The sequence below is a fragment of the Lampetra planeri genome, chromosome 25, assembly GCF_965212315.1.
Source record: "Lampetra planeri chromosome 25, kcLamPlan1.2.h2, whole genome shotgun sequence".
In the NCBI taxonomy this organism is placed as follows: Eukaryota; Metazoa; Chordata; class Hyperoartia; order Petromyzontiformes; family Petromyzontidae; genus Lampetra; species Lampetra planeri.
This window is the reverse complement of record NC_136131.1, coordinates 6,436,429-6,457,318: the sequence shown is the minus strand read 5'-3', so window position 1 is coordinate 6,457,318 and position 20,890 is coordinate 6,436,429. Positions and strand designations below refer to the sequence as shown.

Genomic DNA, 20,890 nt, shown 5'->3' with positions numbered 1-20,890 from the left:
AGTAGACCCACTGGGTGCACTGTGTAAAGTAGACCCACTGGGGTGCACCCGTGTAAAGCAGACCCACTGGGGTGCACCGTGTAAAGTAGATCCACTGGGGTGCACCGTGTAAAGTAGACCCACTGGGGTGCACCCGTGTAAAGTAGACCCACTGGGGTGCACTGTGTAAAGTAGACCCACTGGGGTGCACTGTGTAAAGTAGACCCACTGGGGTGCACCCGTGTAAAGTAGATCCACTGGGGTGCACTGTGTAAAGTAGACCCACTGGGGTGCACCGTGTAAAGTAGACCCACTGGGGTGCACCGTGTAAAGTAGACCCACTGGGGTGCACCCGTGTAAAGTAGACCCACTGGGGTGCACCCGTGTAAAGTAGACCCACTGGGGTGCACTGTGTAAAGTAGACCCACTGGGGTGCACCCGTGTAAAGTAGACCCACTGGGGTGCACCGTGTAAAGTAGACCCACTGGGGTGCACCGTGTAAAGTAGACCCACTGGGGTGCACCGTGTAAAGTAGACCCACTGGGGTGCACCGTGTAAAGTAGACCCACTGGGGTGCACTGTGTAAAGTAGACCCACTGGGGTGCACTGTGTAAAGTAGACCCACTGGGGTGCACCGTGTAAAGTAGACCCACTGGGGTGCACTGTGTAAAGTAGACCCACTGGGGTGCACCGTGTAAAGTAGACCCACTGGGGTGCACCGTGTAAAGTAGACCCACTGGGGCGCACCGTGTACAGTAGACCCACTGGGGTGCACGGTGTAAAGTAGACCCACTTGGGTGCACGGTGTAAAGTAGACCCACTGGGGTGCACCGTGTAAAGTAGATCCACTGGGGTGCACCGTGTAAAGTAGACCCACTTGGGTGCACCGTGTAAAGTAGACCCACTGGGGTGCACCGTGTAAAGTAGACCCACTGGGGTGCACGGTGTACAGTAGACCCACTTGGGTGCACCGTGTAAAGTAGACACACTGGGGTGCACGGTGTAAAGTAGACCCACTGGGGTGCACGGTGTAAAGTAGACCCACTTGGGTACACCGTGTAAAGTAGATCCACTGGGGTGCACCGTGTAAAGTAGACCCACTGGGGTGCACCGTGTACAGTAGACCCACTGGGGTGCACCGTGTACAGTAGACCCACTGGGGTGCACCGTGTACAGTAGACCCACTTGGGTGCACCGTGTAAAGTAGACCCACTGGGGTGCACGGTGTACAGTAGACCCACTTGGGTGCACCGTGTAAAGTAGACCCGCTAGGGTGCACGGTGTAAAGTAGACCCACTTGGGTACACCGTGTAAAGTAGATCCACTGGGGTGCACCGTGTAAAGTAGACCCACTGGGGTGCACGGTGTAAAGTAGACCCACTGGGGTGCACCGTGTAAAGTAGACCCACTGGGGTGCACGGTGTAAAGTAGACCCACTGGGGTGCACCGTGTAAAGTAGACCCACTGGGGTGCACTGTGTAAAGTAGACCCACTGGGGTGCACTGTGTAAAGTAGACCCACTGGGGTGCACGGTGTAAAGTAGACCCACTTGGGTACACCGTGTAATGTAGATCCACTGGGGTGCACCGTGTAAAGTAGACCCACTGGGGTGCACCGTGTAAAGTAGACCCACTGGGGTGCACCGTGTAAAGTAGACCCACTGGGGTGCACGGTGTAAAGTAGACCCACTGGGGTGCACCGTGTAAAGTACACCCACTGGGGTGCACCGTGTAAAGTAGACCCACTGGGGTGCACCGTGTAAAGTAGACCCACTGGGGTGCACGGTGTAAAGTAGATCCACTGGGGTGCACCGTGTAAAGTAGACCCACTGGGGTGCACCGTGTAAAGTAGACCCACTGGGGTGCACTTCGTTTATGTCCGGCACTGAGTGGAGCGAGTTTAAAGTTCCGGATCGTGGCCAGGTTGTTGTCCACTGATGCTCCCAGCTCCGTCCCGTCCCTGAAAAAATCGTCTGCTGCTACAGCCGCTCGTCCACCGCGCATCTCGCTCGTGCCTCCGATGGTCAGGCGGGGAGACTCGATCCGCTCTAAAGAGGATCTCATCCAACCTCAGGCGACCTCGCGCCCGGCTCGGTCCTCCGACCTCGCGTCCACCCGGGTTCACGCAGAGTTCCACCAGGTCAACTCGAGCCTCGCTCGCACTCGACATGAACCCGGGGTTTCATTTTCTCGTGAAGTATTTTTTTTCCGGAGTTCAGCCCCGAACAGCTCTAGCTGAATATTCTCCCTGCACTGACCTGCAAGTCCCACCTCGGTGGAACTGACCGCCGTCGCGTGACCCTAACGCCAATGGGTCCCACGTTAGGGTGAGGGCTGAAACTGACACTTTATTGGTACCAGTTTGGTTATATTGTACTTCGTGCGTATGTGGATCATTACAAGCGAATTGTGCGATTCCCAACTCCCACGGTGTACGCTCCCCGCCTTCACCAACTCGCACCGACCAGCGTGGCCATGCACGGGCAGTGTGACCGCCCCCCACACAACCCACGAACCCGCACGGCGTGGGGGGAAGAGTCCTCGGTCCAGTAGTTGACGGGAGGGCTGTCCGTGCACACGCGGTAATCACGCGATTCACCTTTCGTGGCCATGTGGATTGGCACCACGAGAGTTTAGGCGCCCCGGGTGATACAGAAGAGCAGGGGGGGTTTGTTTGGTTTTGGGGGTGTTAGTACCCGCTGGGTAGAGATGGTCGCCGCGTAGAAGCCGAATGGGTAATCGATGTCAATGTCGGTGTCAGGCTCGGGATACTTGCGTCACACCGCGTGCGTTAATAACACTGTAACAAAACAAAATGTTCCTGGGTAGTAAGTGTAATTTCCTAATTGCTTATGCTTGAAAAGTCCAGATAATAGCTATTATTCCCCACAAACTTTGCTTTTGTGACCAGGACATTGATCTTTTGAAATGAACCTATTTTCAATGAGAAAACGTGGTGTGCATTTGTCTTTCGTTCACATAAAGTCCTGGTCACAAAAGCAAAAGTTTGTGGGGAACAATAGCCATGTTCTATACTTTTTAGGCATAAGCAATAAAAAAAAATAACACCGAGTACCCAGGAACAAATATTGTTCTACATAGTGTAATCAATACCTTTTGATTCATTTAAAATCGTTGCGTGAAATGGGTTCTCGCGCGATCCCTGTAAGCCACTAGAGGCGGCTATACTCACGTCAAAATAGCAACAATAATTAGGTACACTTAATGATATTCGGCGCCATTCATGCTGACAAGCGCGAGGCTGCCGTGTGAGTGGTGAAGTATGGTCAAAGCGCATCCCCGCAAAGCCCCGCAAAGCCAACGTGGCCCGGGTCTAAACGCAGCGCGCTCGATCGCTCCCTCCGTGGCGTGAGCACCGCGCCGGAGTCGTCGAGGTGAATCCGGACGAACCGACGCGGTCCGTGTGGTGCTGGTGGAGGAGGAGGTGAGGGAGGAGGAGGTGGGGGAGGAGGTCTTCGTGTCCATGCACTCACGCCGCACCATTCCCGCCATCGTCGGCACTTCGACTCGGCTCCACCCGTCGTTGTTTTAACGAGTTAATTGTTTTACGCGCCATGATCCTCGTTACTTTTGCAACAAGAAGAAAACGCGATTTGTGTTCGCAGCCGGATGCTGATTTTAATTTAAAGTCATAAATAAAAGATTAAATTAGTTCATTTTCTTTTAGGACAAACATTTCTAACGCTTTCACCGCAAGGTGGAGGCGATGGCGTGGGCTGATGAGGGAGGGAGGGAGAGGGGTGGTTCGAAAGGGGTTGATGATGATGGTGGGTGGATGAGGGATTGGAGGCGATGGGCTGGAGTGATGGCCATGTGGTAACGGGGCACAGAGGAGCTGTTTGTTGGCTGAGAGCGATGGGGTCTCGCGGGAGTCCACGTGCTGGGTTCCCAAATTGACGTGGAATGCCGCAAGCGCGCGACACCGGCCAGTTGGTGGCACCAGCGGCCACAAGGGGGCCCCCCATGCGGAGGACTCGCTCGTGGCGACGCCAGCGATGGGGGAGTGGTAGTGGAGGGAGTGGTGGGGGAGGGGGTGGAGGGAGTGGTGGGGGAGGGGGAGTGGTGGCGCAGCGGTTAGCGCGTCGTGCTGCGAATGCGGGCACGTTAGGTCGATTCCCGCTCACGGCCAACATCATTGACGATTATCTGAACGGGTCCTGGGCCTCCCCTAGGTCTACTTATCCTCAACTGAGGAGCCAGTTCGGTGCGAAACAAGTCCATCATGCATACAACACTGGGGAGACAAATGCGACTGGGCATGGTGCTGGCCACCCACCGCCTTGTGTACCGTGCCGGCCTTCATTGGTGCTCGCGAGCGGCACTCGTTCCAAAAGCATGTTAAAGCTACACGGGGGATCTTTGGGTGCTGGTGAAGGGGGGGGGGGTGTCTGAGTGGGGAGCGGTGGCGCAGTGGTTAGCGCACTACGTTACAAACCAATACTTGTGGGGTTGAATGGGCGGAGTGGGTCAGAATGGGGGAGGGGGAATGGGGGATGGGTGGTGGTGGTGGGGGGGCATTTATTGCCAAACTTGAGAGTTAAAGAGAATTGCGACAGACCTGGACTCTGAAGCATCTCCACTCATGAGCAACACAACAACAACATTCCCTCACGACTCACAGTTCACACTTCGCCTCACGTTCGACCACACAGAGACACAAACAACCCCCCCCCCACCACCACCATGTCTAACTTAGCCAGAATGTTGGGAGCGAGCGATCTTAGCGAGCAACTGTGAAGGTCAAAGCGGCACACGAGGGGGTTGGGTTGGGTTGCCAGCAACATACCCGGCCGCCTTTGTCTCCCGAGTGGCGATGTTTACACACCGCAGCAGCTCGACCTCACCCACGCAGCACGGAAAACAGCACACGGGGCCCACGCAGCACGAAAAGTAGAAATCGGAAGTTTTATAAATCGCCAGTACAAACGTTACACACGCACACGTGCGCTAACACTGAGACTCCCTCCGCTTTACTTTACCCCACCCCTCCTCCATCCTCTGTGCGCTTATGGCTATAACCCGTGCTATAATAATAATAATTATTAAATAGCGTTATCCTATTCCAATTAGGCGACCCGACAGTATCGCGGTCTGGGGGGGGGGGGCATCCCCCGCACACCCCCCCGCCCACCCCGCCCCGCACGGGGTCTCCCTGAGTGACGTCACCAGCAGCTGCGAATCATGACGAATCAAGAGGTTATTGCAGTCGCGTGCGGAGCTTAAATCATAACTACAATCGATTCATTAACTAGCTACTCACTCACAAGCTGGTTAGCAATGACGACACCGCACGAGATCTGACGTTGCTCAAGCCCCCCCCGTCCTCGGATCTAGCCCTCCCTCCCCCACAATAGGACTTGCACCATCACACCATGGACCGCTCGAATGGCTCACTAATCGCTGCAATCAATAACAACAATAACAGTGCCATGTATTTACCCAGGAGAGCCTCCTCACTGAAGAATGTTTTCAGGAGGGCCCTGCTAAATTGAGATGTCTCCCCACGCTGCCCCCCCCCCCACGCTGCCCCCCCCCCACTCCCCATGGGGTTATGAGGTTTGTTCGTTTGATGTTATTTTTAATTCGCCGCTATTTTCAACTGAGGCGGAAGAGGGCGGCACGTGGTGTGGGTCTCCGTCGCGCCCAAACACGACAAGCGCCGCGGGGCCCTCGCACAAGCGGCCGTGGGGGCCCAGCAAACGCTGCCACCGCTACTGCCACTACTGCCGGCGTCACCACCGGCTCACGTTCTACATCTGCATCACGAAAGCTTCAAATCAAGATCTGCATTACAGTTCCGTGAAAATATTCGCGCCTGGGTGCACTTTTTTAATCTGTCCGTTGCCACGTCTGTTCGTTTCTTCCACCCAAACCCCGCCCTGGCCCCACAGGGCTAACGGCAGGGGGGAACGGGGGTCGAGGTCGAACGCTGGAGTTCACGCGGGGGTCACCCCTCGGCCCCCGCGCCCGGGCCGCTCCCGCACGCCAGGCAACGGCGGCACAGGCGGTGCCGCGATGTGACGAGCCGGCGGTAGCACGCGAAGATGCGGTCCTGCGTGAGCTTGAAGGCGGCCGACATGACGGCCATGCCGAAGACGATGTAAATGGAGATGAGCAGGAAGTAGTTGGGGTGGCTGGGCACGATGTCGCCCAGGCCGATTGTGGTCATGGTCACGAAGCAGAAGTAGAAGGCGTCCAGGTAGCTCCACTCCTCCCAGAAGGGCATCATGAGGGCGCCCAGCGCCACGTACGCCGCCAGCGTCGCCAAGATGAGCCGTACCGGCACATCCAGCTGCTCGGCCAGCTCCCCGATCCAGCGGATCTTGGTGGCGGCGTCGGCCACGCCCGTCACGCCAGGCCACGAGCGGCTGCGCTCCAGCCGGGCTCCGGCCACGGGCCGAACGCCGCCGCCCTCTGACAGCCGGCGCTGCCCCACGCCGGCGCGGAGGAGCGTCGCGCCGTCCGACGCCGCCGGCGCCGCCCAGACGCCGGTGAACTCCTCCAACTCCACCACCACGGACCTCCCGCCCGGCGCCACCACCATTCCCACGGCGTCGCTCGGCGACCGATGGCGCACGCCCCGGAGCGCGCCGGTCGTCCCGAAGAGCGACGTCTCGTCCGGCGCCGCCGCTATGCTGTTCCTCAGCGACCTGAGCCGCCGCAGTGCCTGGAACTCGAGCAGGACGTGGTCGCCACTGCGCACGGACCCCGACCTCCGCACCGAGCCCGACCTCTGCTCCGAGCAGGGGTCCGGCGCGGTGTCCGAAGCGGGCGGCGCGCCGCCACCGCCATTGCTAGGTTTGGCCGACAGAAGCAGACCGTCCAGCTCGGTGAGGCCGTTCTCTCCCACGAGGGCTCCCGCGGGCCCGTCCGCGCCACGGAGCCCATCCGGCTCTCCCTCACCGCCGCCACGGCGGGAGCGGCGCTTCTGGGCCCACCACCACCGGCGCTGCTCCCGCGCACCCTTCTTGTCGACGCCGTGGCCTTTCTCCCGTCGTCTCCAACGCTCGAGGGTGGAGGAGCAGCGGTCGCGGCACGTGGTGTAGAGGCGCGTGAGTCCGGCGGCCAATAGGTCGCCCGCGTCGGCCACCACCAGTAGCATGATGGGGATGCCGAGCGTGGCGTAGGCCATGCACAGCACCTTACCGACGCTCGTCACTGGGGAGATGTTACCGTAACCTGCCGGGGGGTGGGGGGGGAGGGAGGGCAGGGCGAGAGGGAGGGTCGTCATCAATCGCCATCAGTGGTTGGTCAGTTGTCGTTATTGTCCATTTGGATTAATTATCGGAGCCATAATTCATGACCGTGGAATTTATGTATCATCTTAAATTTAAATATTTCATCTGAAACGTCTCGTTTGCAAGGGTGTCACTGTCCATCATCAACGGCGTTGACCACAATCAGTCCAATTAATAATTATCAATGTGGATCAGCAGCCACGACTTTGTTTCGCTTCGATATCAATAGTGAACATAAACAATGAGAGTTGTGGCCGAGGGCCGATTGGTCGGCGCCGGCATTCACCGATGGTGGTGAAGATGGTGCAGCAGAAGAAGAGCGCGCCCATGAAGCTCCACTTGGCCTGGTCAGGGGGCGTGGAGCCCACCCCAGCCCCCAGCAGGTGCAGGCGCAGCGTCTCCTCCAGAGCGCCGCTCATGCTGCTGTTCCACACCTCCCCTGCAAGGAAAGCCCCGGGTAGTGAGGCGAGAAGCCCCCCCCCTCCGTCCCTGCACGCCTCCCCCCTCCACATCCCTGCATGCTACCCCCCTCCCCCCGTTGCTGTGCACCACCCCTCCATCCCTGCACGCTACACCCCCCCCGTGTGCGCGTAGCCAAGCTGCTGCTGTCCAGCTCTCCCTCCGGCGAATGCTCTGGCTGTACCGCTGGGTGTCGTTCGGCACGATGTCCGACGTTTTGCTCTGCATGTTGGGAGTTTCTTCAGCGCTGGAAATAGCTTCTGAAGAAGCGCACAGCAGGTGCAGCTAAACGACGGACATGACACAAGGCGGTACAGCCCAGAAACACATTGAAGGGCGATGAGATAGTCACAATCTTTATAAATAATAACGTACAGCTCTTTGTCAATCCACTGCTGGATGAAGGCCTCTCCAAGTCATCACCTACGGGAGAGCACGAGACATGAAGCGGCACCAGAACTCTCCCGCATCATCGCGGTGTCACCACCCCAGACCCCTGATTAAGGTATCCCCTTGATAATCCCATCCAAGCCCCCCTTGGCAACTCCCCCCCACACCGCCCCGCCGCATCCTCCCGTGGCTGACCGGTGCAGCAGACGTTGGTGTGGACCGCGTCGATGATGTTCTTGACGAGGTGACGCAGCGTGCGCTGGGCCTCCTCGCTCGCGTTCTCGTGGGCCTCCTGCTCGGCGGGGCGCTCCAGGTAGCTGAAGGCGAGGGCCCCCGCCAGGGCGTACAGCACGAGAAGCGTCGTGAGCAGTGCGTGCGGGGCCAGGTGGTGCAGCAGCTGCCGCGCCCGGGTCCCCGGTCCGCAGCACGGGGGCCCACGGCGCACCCGTGATGGGGCCTCCTCCGCCCGCTCTCCCACGTCGGCGACCATCGTGGACGAAAGCGATCCCCGCTGACGATGCCAATGCCGATGCCGTCGCCGCTACTGCCGGGAGACACGGGTCAGCTCGGGTCAGCTCGGGGTGGGTGTCGGCTTCATCCAGGCTCAACCTACATAGGCCCGAGGTAGAGGGGCTCGTGCGAACCGCTTGGGGATATCAGAAATAAACCCATCACGCGTACGAGGGGATGCACGGATGTGTTTGTGATCCCACTTTGCCCCTCAAGCGCTCGATCGCCGGGCGTGTGCGTCACCATCGGGGTTGGTGGCTCACGCGAGTTTAGAATCGATGGGGAGGGAATTCCAAAAGTCGTTCAATACACGCTTTTCCTTGTCCTTACAACAATAAAACAACACCATTAAAGAAGGGCAATTGCCTAAAACGTTACCCCGCTGAGCGTTCCTCGAGCACGCGTTGGGGGAATTGTCTGTGGGAGGAAGGCTGTGGTGGTGAGTAAGTTTCTCTTGGGCGTGGTGCTGAATTCCACGCCACCGCGCTGCGGGCGGGGGTAGCATTCCGGGCGCGCTGACATCACCACTATCATTATCATCATCAATACCATCATCACCATCACCACCACCATCATCAATACCATCAACATCGCCATCATCAACATCACCATCATCAGTGCCACCATCACTGTCTGGTTCGCTCGCGCCCTGCAAGCGGTTTTGGTTTTTGTAACGAACTGCTACGAAGACACCTTGCGTGGGATGTGCTCTTCATTCTCGTCGTCACCATCACCCCACGCATCATAGTCATCCACATCATCAATATTCACTACATCAACATCAGTGCTCATCAAGGCCGTAGCCATTGAGTCAATATTGGGGGGGAACCAAATATTCCTGGGGGTCTCCCCCCCCCCCCCCCAAAAAAAAATCTCAATCTGAAAACTCATTTCTTGCCATTTCCTGGCTAAAATATTAAAAAAATCACTAACACATAGGATGGACTTTTCTTTATTTTTTTACAATAATGTCTAATAGTGTATTGTATTACATTGCTGTTTTTTTCTTTTTTTTCTTTTCTTGTTTCATTGTATGTAATGGCAGAGATTAGGGATTGATAAAGTACAACCATAACCACAATCATATAAACAGAAATCTATTTTATAGCAATATATTGGGGGGGGGGGGGGTGTGTGTGTGTGTGTGTCCCAATATATATTATAATTACGGCCTTGGTCGTCATCCGCATCAGGTATGGCAGTCACCCCCATAATTACCATCATCATCCGCTACGCCATCAGCATTGCGAGTTTTGCAATGTCCACGGGAAGCCCACGCCGTGCCTCCCCGCGACATCAGAACCGCGCACGGCACGCGCGGCCCGCGGTCTCCTTCCCGCAACTTCAATATAATTGGTATGCGCCATGAACAATGCCCGTTGCTCGAAACAAATGTCGCCTATAGGCTCGCGTGGTGCTTGTTTGTTTTAATCAGCAGCTGCGCATCTAAGGCCGAGCCCCATCACAGCCTCGGAGCCCAGCGCTACCCACAGCCCCCCCCCTCCTCTTGTGCCGGGCGCACGGGGAGATCCGAGGCGAGTTCGTATTTGTTCAGAATCGACCCCCGAGGCTACAGCTAGTAAATTATTTATCCAAACAACCGTGGCCTCTGTTCACTTCTCAGCGCATATTTTTTTTTAAACCCTCGTTATTTGCATCTCCCACGTGTATTCGGGCGTTCGGCATTTTGTCCGACGTTTCGCGTGCCGCTTCGGGAACTTCAGTTCGGAGATCGTGCTCGACAACGCGCGGGAGAGTTGCGCCACAGATCTCGCGGGGGAAAACCCCTGCGCACGAACAGACCCCGCTAGAGCCCATCGGCCTCTTGTCTTTCAACGCCAATCACCCAGTGGCATTATTATTCAGCACGCAGAGTGTCCGCCGGGTTTCCGCCTTCTGGGACTCATCAGCAGTCAGGTGCACCGACACACTGCCGGGTTCGCCAGATGTTATTGGCGAGAGCACCGTGACTACACACCAGGGCCCTGTTCAACGCAGCAGGCGGTTGGATGCTGCGATGAGTGACGGCGGGGCTATGTGCAGTGCTATACAGCTGTCTAAGATTCGCGACTGTGCCATGAATCCGGTCACGCGAGTTCGATTCACGGCCACCGGTAACTTCAACAGCGAAAGGCCTCTGAACCGGAGCCCCCCAACACCTCTCCCACCGCAATCACCAACCTGCATCGACTAGCGCGGTGAAGTATGGCTAGACAATCCCGTCGACCAATAGCGGCGGGGCGAGCCCTTCGTCCAGAAGGGTCTGGCACATGGCTGTACGTTCGAGGGCGATTACTGAGGGAGACAATCTGCGTGCTCGCCACTCGTTTCATCAGCATCTCCCTCGCCGTCTCTGTTATCGCCCCCCGCGCCTCCTCGCCCGGGAACGCGCCGCGCGACCTAACACGACCCCCTGTTTGCCGGCTCCAGCCTCAGGGCTGCGTGGCCCCACGATTTACTGTTGCCTTTATGTGTTTACGCGCGGGTGAAAAACCATTCAGCTGGAAGATGATTTACAGCAAGGTCCCGCGGATGGCCTCGGTGAGAAAGGTCCCCAACGGGGGAGAGAGAGGGTCCCCAACGGGAGAGAGAGGGTCCCCAACGGGAGAGAGAGGGTCCCCAACGGGAGAGAGAGGGTCCCCAACGGGAGAGAGGGTCCCCAACGGGAGAGAGAGGGTCCCCAACGGGAGAGAGAGGGTCCGCAACGGGAGAGAGGTCCCCAACGGGAGAGAGAGGGTCCGCAACGGGAGAGAGAGGGTCCCCAACGGGAGAGAGAGGGTCCCCAACGGGAGAGAGAGGGTCCCCAACGGGAGAGAGGGTCCCCAACGGGAGAGAGAGGGTCTCCAACGGGAGAGAGGGGGTCTCCAACGGGAGAGAGGGGGTCCCCAACGGGAGAGAGGGGGTCCCCAACGGGAGAGAGGGGGTCCCCAACGGGAGAGAGGTCTCGTGAATTTTGACGGAACCGGTCCCGCAAGCTCACACCGCGACGTGACGGCCGCTTTCGGTGAGCGGCTCCACTGCCCATGCTGCTGCGCACCGCCCCCCATTGAGAAGACTCCGCGAGACATGCGGGAGCGAGGGAGTGGCTCAGACCGAGCCAGAGTTCACTGCTACTAACTGGAGTTGTGGCACTGTACCAAGTTTGAAAGCTGAATCTCACGCTGGACTGTCTTGTTAAACGAGTCGCGGCGCTTGAAGGTGCGCCTGGTACGTGGAAAAAGAAAACTGGTGATGGTGGCACTGGCGGTTTGGCTGTTAAGTCATTTCGCTACTTTAGCCGGAGGTTCGGATCAAAGTGAGGGGTTCACTCACCGGGCGGATGCGCCGCTCTTTGCCCGCTCGGCCTCACGAACCTCCCCTGCAGGTCCCCGTGTCTTGCGAGTCCCAGGCAGCCCCTTCCGAACCCGAAGCGCTGCGAGCCCCCTCGCGGCGGGGGTTCCGCTGGACTCTGCGCGCCAAGTGGCACCCAAGGAGTGTTTACGCGACGGCAGAGGACCCCCGGGGGTAGCGGGGGGAGCTCGAGTCTCGTCCCAGCAGAGCGCGCCAAAGTCGAGTTCCCGCCGCGTCCCCGCCTGTCCCAAGTGAGCGCATGGAGCAGTGGCCAACTCGGGGGTCTTTTGTCCCGGTAGAGGGGGAGGGGCCCGAAGGGGGAGGGGAGTGTAGGGGGGGGCGAGAACCTCATGGTGAGTTTACAAGGCGAGGAAAGAGGACAGGCGACAAGCCCTCGCCGCTGCTTTCGATAGGGAGTGCGGGAGGAGTATGTGGGTGTGGGCAGGGGGAGGAGGAGCGGGGGAGGAGGAGGAGGTAGGAAGAGGAGGAGCTGGCACGCATTCCTGCCGCCTCTGTTTGCGCGCCACGGCTGCGCGAGCCGACGCTCCCAGTGGCTGCCCCCTTCCTGCCCCCCCCCACTCGCGCACGGGACTGGAACTCGCATTCGGGGGGGGGTAGGGGCACAGATGGGGGTAGGGGCTGTGCCCCCTCGAGGCACGTCGCGTGCGCGCTGGCCTCCCCTCCCCCGCGCGCTCCCATTGTGTTTACCGCTGTCCCGCGCTCGCCCGCCCGCACGTGGAGCGGTGACTGCAGCTGGCTGACGCTCCACCCCGCTGCTGCACGCGCAACTCATAAGCGGGGACTTGTTTACGAGACGATTAAAGAGCGGGTGTGCAGGGTTAAACCACAGGGGCAACTTCACCTTAACTTACGAGGAGGCAATGACTTAATAAGGATGTGAAACGTCAGCCCGTTGTGTGTTGAAGTGGTGAGTGTTGTTGTTTTGTACTTGCTTGCCATGTCGGGTCTCCGCGTCTCACCTGCTGCTCCGATCGTCTCTTCACGCAGCCGCGTCATCTCCGGCTGAGCTGTGGATCGGCTACGGGCAGCAGCGGCGGCAGTGAGAGCTCCGTCTCGCGTCCGCGAACCTCGCCAGCGACCCGACCCCTCCCGCTCTCGTGTGTTTATTAATTAAAATATTTAGAAGGTAAAGCCCACTGAGCTATGAGCTCGTTTTCAGAGGCGACTTGGCCACACATGGCATATATCATCATCGCACGTGGGCATTTATAGTAGCGGCCAAATAATTTGAACGCGTGTTGTTTCTAAATGTGGAGGGCAAAACCGGAGCAGGGACCCCCGAGAAACATCCTCGAGACCTCCACGGGGAGAGAGATCACGCGGACTCGAAATGCAGAGCAGGCATCGTCAGGGTCCAGCATCGAACCCACGTCCCGCTGCGAACCAGGCGAGGGAGGTGACATTTCGTCACCATCGCGGCGCCCAGTTCCGCAAATCGGCGACTCAGTCTGAGTTATTACGTACAGCAGCAGCAGCTGCGACTGACCAAAGTATTTCACAAATAGTCACCGCAAAGTATTCGGGGAGTGCATTTGCACCGAGTCGAGCAGCAGCAGCAGTGGTGTTATCGTTTGCAGGACGCGGCGTGGTCCTCACACCGCCTCTAAGCTCAGTTCGCGGACGCGACGTGCTACAACGCCGTCCGTCTTGCGCCACAGCCGCAGTTCAAATTCACTGCGCAGAGCCGCACCTCGTCGGCAGGCTCCGCTGCGCCCTCCCACGAGCCCTTGGCCGGTGCGGAACTCTGTCGAGCAGAGGTCCGGTCACGGCGCGTCGTTTCACAGCGGGGGTTGCCCCGATGACAGCCGGGCAGCGGGCGGGCTCAAGAGATGGGCGACCAGCGGCAGACTTGGCTCGGCGCGAATCTTCTCCAGCCGCTCGCCAGTCGTAGCCTCGCCACGGCGATGTGGGTAGAGCGAGGTTGCTCCGAGTCGGCAGCGAAGGGAAGGGTTCGCGTCAACGAAGTCGCTGTGCGAAAGCCGGACCCCGCACGGGCGGCAGGGGACTGCCGGCGAGAGCGCGAGTGTCCACACCCGTCTAGCAGGACCACCCCCCCCCACACACACACACGCCGGTGTCGAGCCAGCGAACTCGCCAGACAAGGACCACTCGTCCCCTCCCTCCGTTCCACGGATCACAACAATAAACCCCCAGAGAGCCCGACCCCCACCCCCCCCCCCCAATACCCCGAGACCCCGACATCAGAAAGCGAGACCCTAGAGGCCAGAAGGCGCGACATTTCTCACTAACGCGACAACTCTCACTCACGCGGCATCTGCAACTCTCCTGTAACTCAAGGTGGAGGCGAAGGCCTGGCATCACACGTGGTGGATTGGAAGTCTTCTCCCAAAGAGACTTGGTTCTGTTGGGTGTTCATTATTCTTGGACCATGGGTCACGGCGCGTAGCCCGCCGCCATCTACAACCCAGAGATTTTGGGGTAGATGATAATGATGCTGTTGACAGTGATGACCCCCCCCCCGCCCTACCCAGAAACGAGTCCGATCGGCGCTGACCCCAATTGGAACTCGGTGTTCCCCCCTCCCCTCCTCCTACTCACTAACCGCACCCCAACCCAGAACAGCGCTATCGCTCCTCGACAGACTCCACGTTCCCACAGATTCCACACTCTCACAGACTCCATACTCCCACACAGACACCACTCCCACATACTCTACACAATGTACAAATGCACACGCCCTGAAACTCCTCCATACATTCGGGATGTTAGATGGCTAGCCCGGTTGTAGGCCACGTGCCGGCGAGTCACCCTCTGCCCCAGGAACAGCTGCCACAGGGGGTGCCCCTTTCAAATGTGGTTGAGATGAGATGTGAGATTGTAGCTCCCTCCGAGACGCCCCACGCGCTCTTAACATTAAGGAGGGTGGCGCTCTCAAAAAATAAAAACTGTCATCACAATTACCCCCGAGACTGCACTCACAGTAGGCTACCAAACTCTACGCCCAAGGCCAATAAACCAGCCGCTATTCTAGGACATAGTAAACAGAGGCCTTCAAGTGGTGGCTGTGTGGGGGGGGGCATCATCTATTATTGGATTGTGGAGTGGGGGGGGGGTGATCGTCCAATATGTGATGCACCCATAGCCAGTACAACATCTATCGCTACCTGCCAAACGAGTCTAACCCGGTGTGAAGAGACGGACATGCGTACAAAGGAGACATCGTCTGCTTAATTTTTTGGTTAAACACGAGAAACACGAGGAGTGAGGGCGACTGCTCAGGATAAGCCAGGCACGAGAACATTCTTATACTGTAATTATATATTATGATATCATATTTTTGTATTAAATATAATTATAGTATTATAATAATTATAGGTATTATTAGCATTGGATTTGATAATTACTCGGGGGACTTTGCCTCTCTCCCTTATGAATCCATCCCACACAATCACCACTCACTCGCTCCCCGAGTGAGCGGATGGGTGGAATGAGTGGGTGAGTTATTCGTGATGAAGAAAGGACAAGTGAGGATTAGTTAAAGGGTGGGTGTGCTGTTGTCGGTGGATAAATGAAGACCTATGTCCAGGGTAAATACATATTCTGATTATGAGTGGGTGAGCTGTCATTGATGATGAATGAATCAATGAGTCGTGATGGTGGATGAAAGGGTGCATGGGTGAGTGGCTGAGCGAGCCGCTACGATACTCACCGTCAGTCGCCTAACCCAAATCTGCGGGCACGGAGTGCCTTGCCTCAAGGAGACGCCTCGATATTACTCGAGACTCCGATAGCACTCGACACTCCGATGCCACTCGAGACTCCTACGCTGCTTGAGTGACCGCGGCTGAAGTCCGCATGTGAGTTTGGTAGTAATGAAAGTGAAGCTGTCACGGGTGAAGCTGTCACGGGTGAGGCTGTCACGGGTGAAGCTGTCACGGGTGAAGCTATCACAGGTGAGGCTATCACGGGTGAGGCTGTCACGGGTGAGGCTGGCACGGGTGAGGCTGGCACGGGTGAAGCTGGCACGGGTGAAGCTGTCACGGGTGAGGCTGTCACGAGTGATTATGTCACGGATGAGGATGTCGAGCTTTCACTCTGATTCTCACCACAGGAAACGATCACGTGGCTGCAACTCGAAGTCTCAGCTGTGCTGAAATAATCCATGATGATTTAAAGAGCGGTGGGGGGGTATCCTGTCTCCTCTTTCTCACCACTGTCCCCTCGTCCACACCCAGGATTAATTACTACTCCAGATGATCAATACTCACCGACCAATAGACTCATCACGGCAAAACCACTACACACATCAATGCAACGACGAAGACAGGGCTACCACATGTAGCCTTTAACGAGCTGTTGTGGCAAGTGCTGTTAGCCAGCATCTATTAAGGCCGGAACGGCACGACGCCCGGCCGATTTCGTCTCCCGAATGCGGGTATTTCCACATCGCACCGGGTACTAATTTAAGGCTGAGTCGACCTACGGGCGACCCAAGATCGTCTCAGATATTCGTCACCGATGTTGGAAGTGAGTGGGAATCTAACTCGGGTAGCCGGGTCTGGAGCACAGTCCGCTCCCCAAGCTGCATTCGCACACCCACAGCAACACACAGCAACACACACCAACCCATCAATCTCAGGTGATGAGGCGTGTGGGTGGAACTCATTGATAATTATCAATAATTGGCACACGACGATGAAGGCGCCAAGCTTCTCAGTGGATATCTATGCGTTAAATGATTGTTCTCTCTGTCAGTCTATGGGTCTGTGGGTGTCTACGTAACAAAGCGCCCGCCGGGGATGAGGAACTGCCAGCGCATTGTCGTTTCTCATTGAATCCACCTGCTCGCCAGAGAACAACTCACCAATACACATCACACAATACACTCCTACGCACCAAGAAAGACCGGGACAGTTGCACGCCTACACACACACACACACACTAATTACCGCCTACACACACACACACACACTAATTACCGCCTACACCCCACACACTAATAACCGCCTACACACACACACTAATTACCGCCTACACACACACACACAGTAATTACCGCCTACACCCCACACACTAATTACCGCCTACACCCCACACACTAATAACCGCCTACACACACACACTAATTACCGCCTACACACACACACTAATTACCGCCTACACACACACACTAATTACCGCCTACACCCCACACACTAATAACCGCCTACACACACACACAGTAATTACCGCCTACACACACACACTAATTACCGCCTACACACACACACTAATTACCGCCTACACACACACACTAATTACCGCCTACACCCCACACACTAATTACCGCCTACACACACACACACACTAATTACCGCCTACACCCCACACACTAATTACCGCCTACACCCCACACACTAATAACCGCCTACACACACACACTAATTACCGCCTACACACACACACACAGTAATTACCGCCTACACACACACACACAGTAATTACCGCCTACACACACACACACACACTAATTACCGCCTACACACACACACACTAATAACCGCCTACACACACACACTAATTACCGCCTACACACACACACTAATTACCGCCTACACACACACACACAGTAATTACCGCCTACACACACACACACAGTAATTACCGCCTACACACACACACACACACTAATTACCGCCTACACACACACACACTAATTACCGCCTACACACACACACTAATTACCGCCTACACCCCACACACTAATAACCGCCTACACACACACACAGTAATTACCGCCTACACACACACACTAATTACCGCCTACACACACACACACAGTAATTACCGCCTACACACACACACACACTAATTACCGCCTACACACACACACACACACTAATTACCGCCTACACACACACACTAATTACCGCCTACACACACACACACAGTAATTACCGCCTACACACACACACTAATTACCGCCTACACACACACACACAGTAATTACCGCCTACACACACACACACAGTAATTATCGCCTACACACACACACACAGTAATTACCGCCTACACACACACACTAATTACCGCCTACACACACACACACAGTAATTACCGCCTACACACACACACACAGTAATTACCGCCTACACACACACACACACTAATAACCGCCTACACACACACACTAATTACCGCCTACACACACACACACACTAATTACCGCCTACACACACACACACAGTAATTACCGCCTACACACACACACACACTAATAACCGCCTACACACACACACTAATTACCGCCTACACACACACACACAGTAATTACCGCCTACACACACACACACAGTAATTACCGCCTACACACACACACACAGTAATTACCGCCTACACACACACACTAATTACCGCCTACACACACACACTAATTACCGCCTACACACACACACACAGTAATTACCGCCTACACACACACACACAGTAATTACCGCCTACACACACACACTAATTACCGCCTACACACACACACAGTAATTACCGCCTACACACACACACACACTAATTACCGCCTACACACACATACACTAATTACCGCGCCGACACACACACCGATTACCGCCGACACGCACACACCAATTACCGCCGACACACACACACACACCAATTACCATCATGCACCGGCACAGGAAGCGATGATGATGGCCAGCGATCAAGAAGAGTGACCAAAGTGGCAGCCAACGAATGGAACACGTCCACAATTCCGTCGAGCAGAGGGTGCAATGAGATCAACTCCCGTGGAAGGCGCGAGCTGCGTGCATCGTGAGAGGCGACGAGGCTGGGATACGTTCAACCAGCAGTGGATTGATCAATATCCGATGATGATTATGACGACACCAATACACGTCGCCGCCCCCCACCCACCAATGTGAGTTTCCCTTCGAGAAGTCACTTCGCCGCTTCCTCTCTGGAGGGGGTGGGAGAGGGGGGGCGGAGGTGGAGATGGGTGGTTGGTGGAGGTGGGCATGGGTAGGGGGGTGGTGGAGGTGGGGATGATTTCTGAACCATCAGAGTTGCCGAGTGAATGAGCCCCACCTGAGCAAGTGCCTCCCGCGACACTCATTGAGGCGCTCGACTCGTTGGTCGCGCCATTAAGCACGACGATGCACGCACCGGGATGGTCGCGCGCCCCACTGCGCCACTCACTCCTCACGCTCATTGGCCGCGAGTTTATTGGGCACGTGGCTCCAATCACCCCCACCCCAAAAGCCCGCACCTCGCTGGGTATAAAACAGAGATGTAGCGAGGAGGTGTGAAGGACGCAGGTTCACTTTTTCCAAGCCTCATCGCTAGTAATACTACGAAAAGATGCTAGTCATCGGCGAGTTTCATGCTGGTGGGCGCGGTGCTGATGACGCTGGGAGGCTGTGAGTACTCGCGCTGCTGCCAGGCACCCAGGAATCGATTTGGATTGAAGGGGGCTCGAAGCTACGATGGTTTTTAGAGACCCATTTTGGTTATTTTACTTTCTCCCCTTTTACTGTTCACCACCAACCGTCCCCGATGCCGACTCCATTACCATTGTTCTACAGTGGCTACTTGCGTGCTTTTGTGCCATTTCTCCTACCAACAACGAATGTGGTCGTACTAGTTCGCGAATCCATGGGCTTTGATTTACCATCGCCCATTCCCACCCCGATCCCAGGGACCACGAGGGGCTGCGTGGACGCCGCGACGATTCGTGGTGACCCAGGAGCGTGGCGGCAGGCGGCTCAGTCCGGAGAGATCTCGAAACTGAACCTGGCTGTGAGTAACGCATCGTGTGACAACCGATTCGGAAACTTCGGTGTGGAATTCTGTGGTGCATCTGCCGGTCGCTGTGGTCTTAACTACAATCTTGTTATGAGTGCAAGCGAATCTTTCTGCCAGGACTGGCCTGAATGTGCATCTGACATGCCACGGGTGAGTGCAGCTAAATTAGTAGGGAATGGCAGTGTTGTGGGAAACTGCGTCTGTACTGCTGATGGCCTGCGGCCTGTCTCCTGACCCTATGCCAGGTCCGGAACCACTTTCACAACGCAGGTGCCGACTTGCTAACTGGAGACGAAACTGCGGCGCCGGCCACGGAGGAGCCCAAGACGCTGTAGCCGGCCACGGAGGAGCTCAAGACGCTGGAGCCGGCCACGGAGGAGCCCAAGACGCTGGAGCCGGCCACGGAGGAGCCCAAGACGCTGGAGCCGGCCACGGAGGAGCCCAAGACGCTGGAGCCGGCCACGGAGGAGCCCAAGACGCTGGAGCCGGCCACGGAGGAGCCCAAGACGCTGGAGCCGGCCACGGAGGAGCCCAAGACGCTGGAGCCGGCCACGGAGGAGCCCAAGACGCTGGAGCCGGCCACGGAGGAGCCCAAGACGCTGGAGCCGGCCACGGAGGAGCCCAAGACGCTGGAGCCGGCCACGGAGGAGCCCAAGACGCTGGAGCCGGCCACGGAGGAGCCCAAGACGCTGGAGCCGGCCACGGAGGAGCCCAAGACGCTGGAGCCGGCCACGGAGGAGCCCAAGACGCTGGAGCCGGCCACGGAGGAGCCCAAGACGCTGGAGCCGGCCACGGAGGAGCCCAAGACGCTGGAGCCGGCCACGGAGGAGCCCAAGACGCTGGAGCCGGCCACGGAGGAGCCCAAGACGCTGGAGCCGGCCACGGAGGAGCCCAAGACGCTGGAGCCGGCCACGGAGGAGCCCAAGTAACGCCATTGCAGCTTTTCTGACGCCGGCAGTTGTTGGAGGCTCCTGCTCCGGGTCGCACGTGGGGCTAAAGATCCCTTTTGGAGCCGCTTCAGCCGCTCGTTAATTCCGACGCTCTGGGCATCCCTAATCCCGCTCCTTTGTCCCAATTGCTCAATAAAGATGATCTTGACTTGATGCTGCGTCCCGGTTCGTGGTTTAACTTGCGTGCGTTGCACCACCCCTGCCCTCCAACGTTCAAGGTTGTATTGTGAAGCGATTG

General features: G+C 57.0%; 1 protein-coding gene and 1 long non-coding RNA gene across 5 annotated transcripts; one reads left to right on the top strand and one right to left on the bottom strand.

The window, feature by feature from the left end:
• Positions 1–4,885: 4,885 nt before the first annotated feature.
• On the bottom strand, positions 4,886–13,993 carry LOC144727320 (potassium channel subfamily K member 18-like). Of its 4 annotated transcripts, none has more exons than XM_078606057.1 (5): positions 12,907–13,993; positions 8,282–8,630; positions 7,881–7,981; positions 7,524–7,676; positions 4,886–7,178 (listed from the first exon to the last, which is right to left on the bottom strand). In XM_078606057.1, exons 1-5 carry the CDS (start codon positions 12,941–12,943, stop codon positions 5,947–5,949), a joined length of 1,872 nt encoding a protein of 623 aa, XP_078462183.1. In that variant the 5' UTR covers positions 12,944–13,993; the 3' UTR covers positions 4,886–5,946. The 4 variants fall into 4 exon arrangements, with proteins under 4 accessions (XP_078462183.1, XP_078462182.1, XP_078462186.1 ...); XM_078606056.1 differs by lacking the exon at positions 12,907–13,993 and adding an exon at positions 11,909–12,402; XM_078606060.1 differs by lacking the exon at positions 7,881–7,981 and having other exon boundaries at positions 12,907–13,989.
• A 5,197-nt stretch (positions 13,994–19,190) lies between these two features.
• LOC144727319 (uncharacterized) lies at positions 19,191–20,147 on the top strand. Its single transcript, XR_013587364.1, has 3 exons — positions 19,191–19,317; positions 19,596–19,696; positions 19,948–20,147. It is a non-coding gene; the product is annotated as an uncharacterized LOC144727319 (long non-coding RNA).
• The last annotated feature ends 743 nt before the right edge of the window (positions 20,148–20,890 follow it).

Excerpts from the sequence above, each read along its gene's own strand:
- LOC144727320 (XM_078606056.1), bottom strand. The coding sequence starts at position 12,278 with ATGAGGTTCTCGCCCCCCCCTACACTCCCCTCCCCCTTCGGGCCCCTC. Across the intron at positions 7,982-8,281 it reads CACCAACGTCTGCTGCACCG|CTGCACCTGCTGTGCGCTTC; the intron begins GTCAGCCACGGG and ends TCCGTCGTTTAG. Across the intron at positions 7,677-7,880 it reads GTGCCGAACGACACCCAGCG|GGGAGGTGTGGAACAGCAGC; the intron begins GTACAGCCAGAG and ends CTTTCCTTGCAG.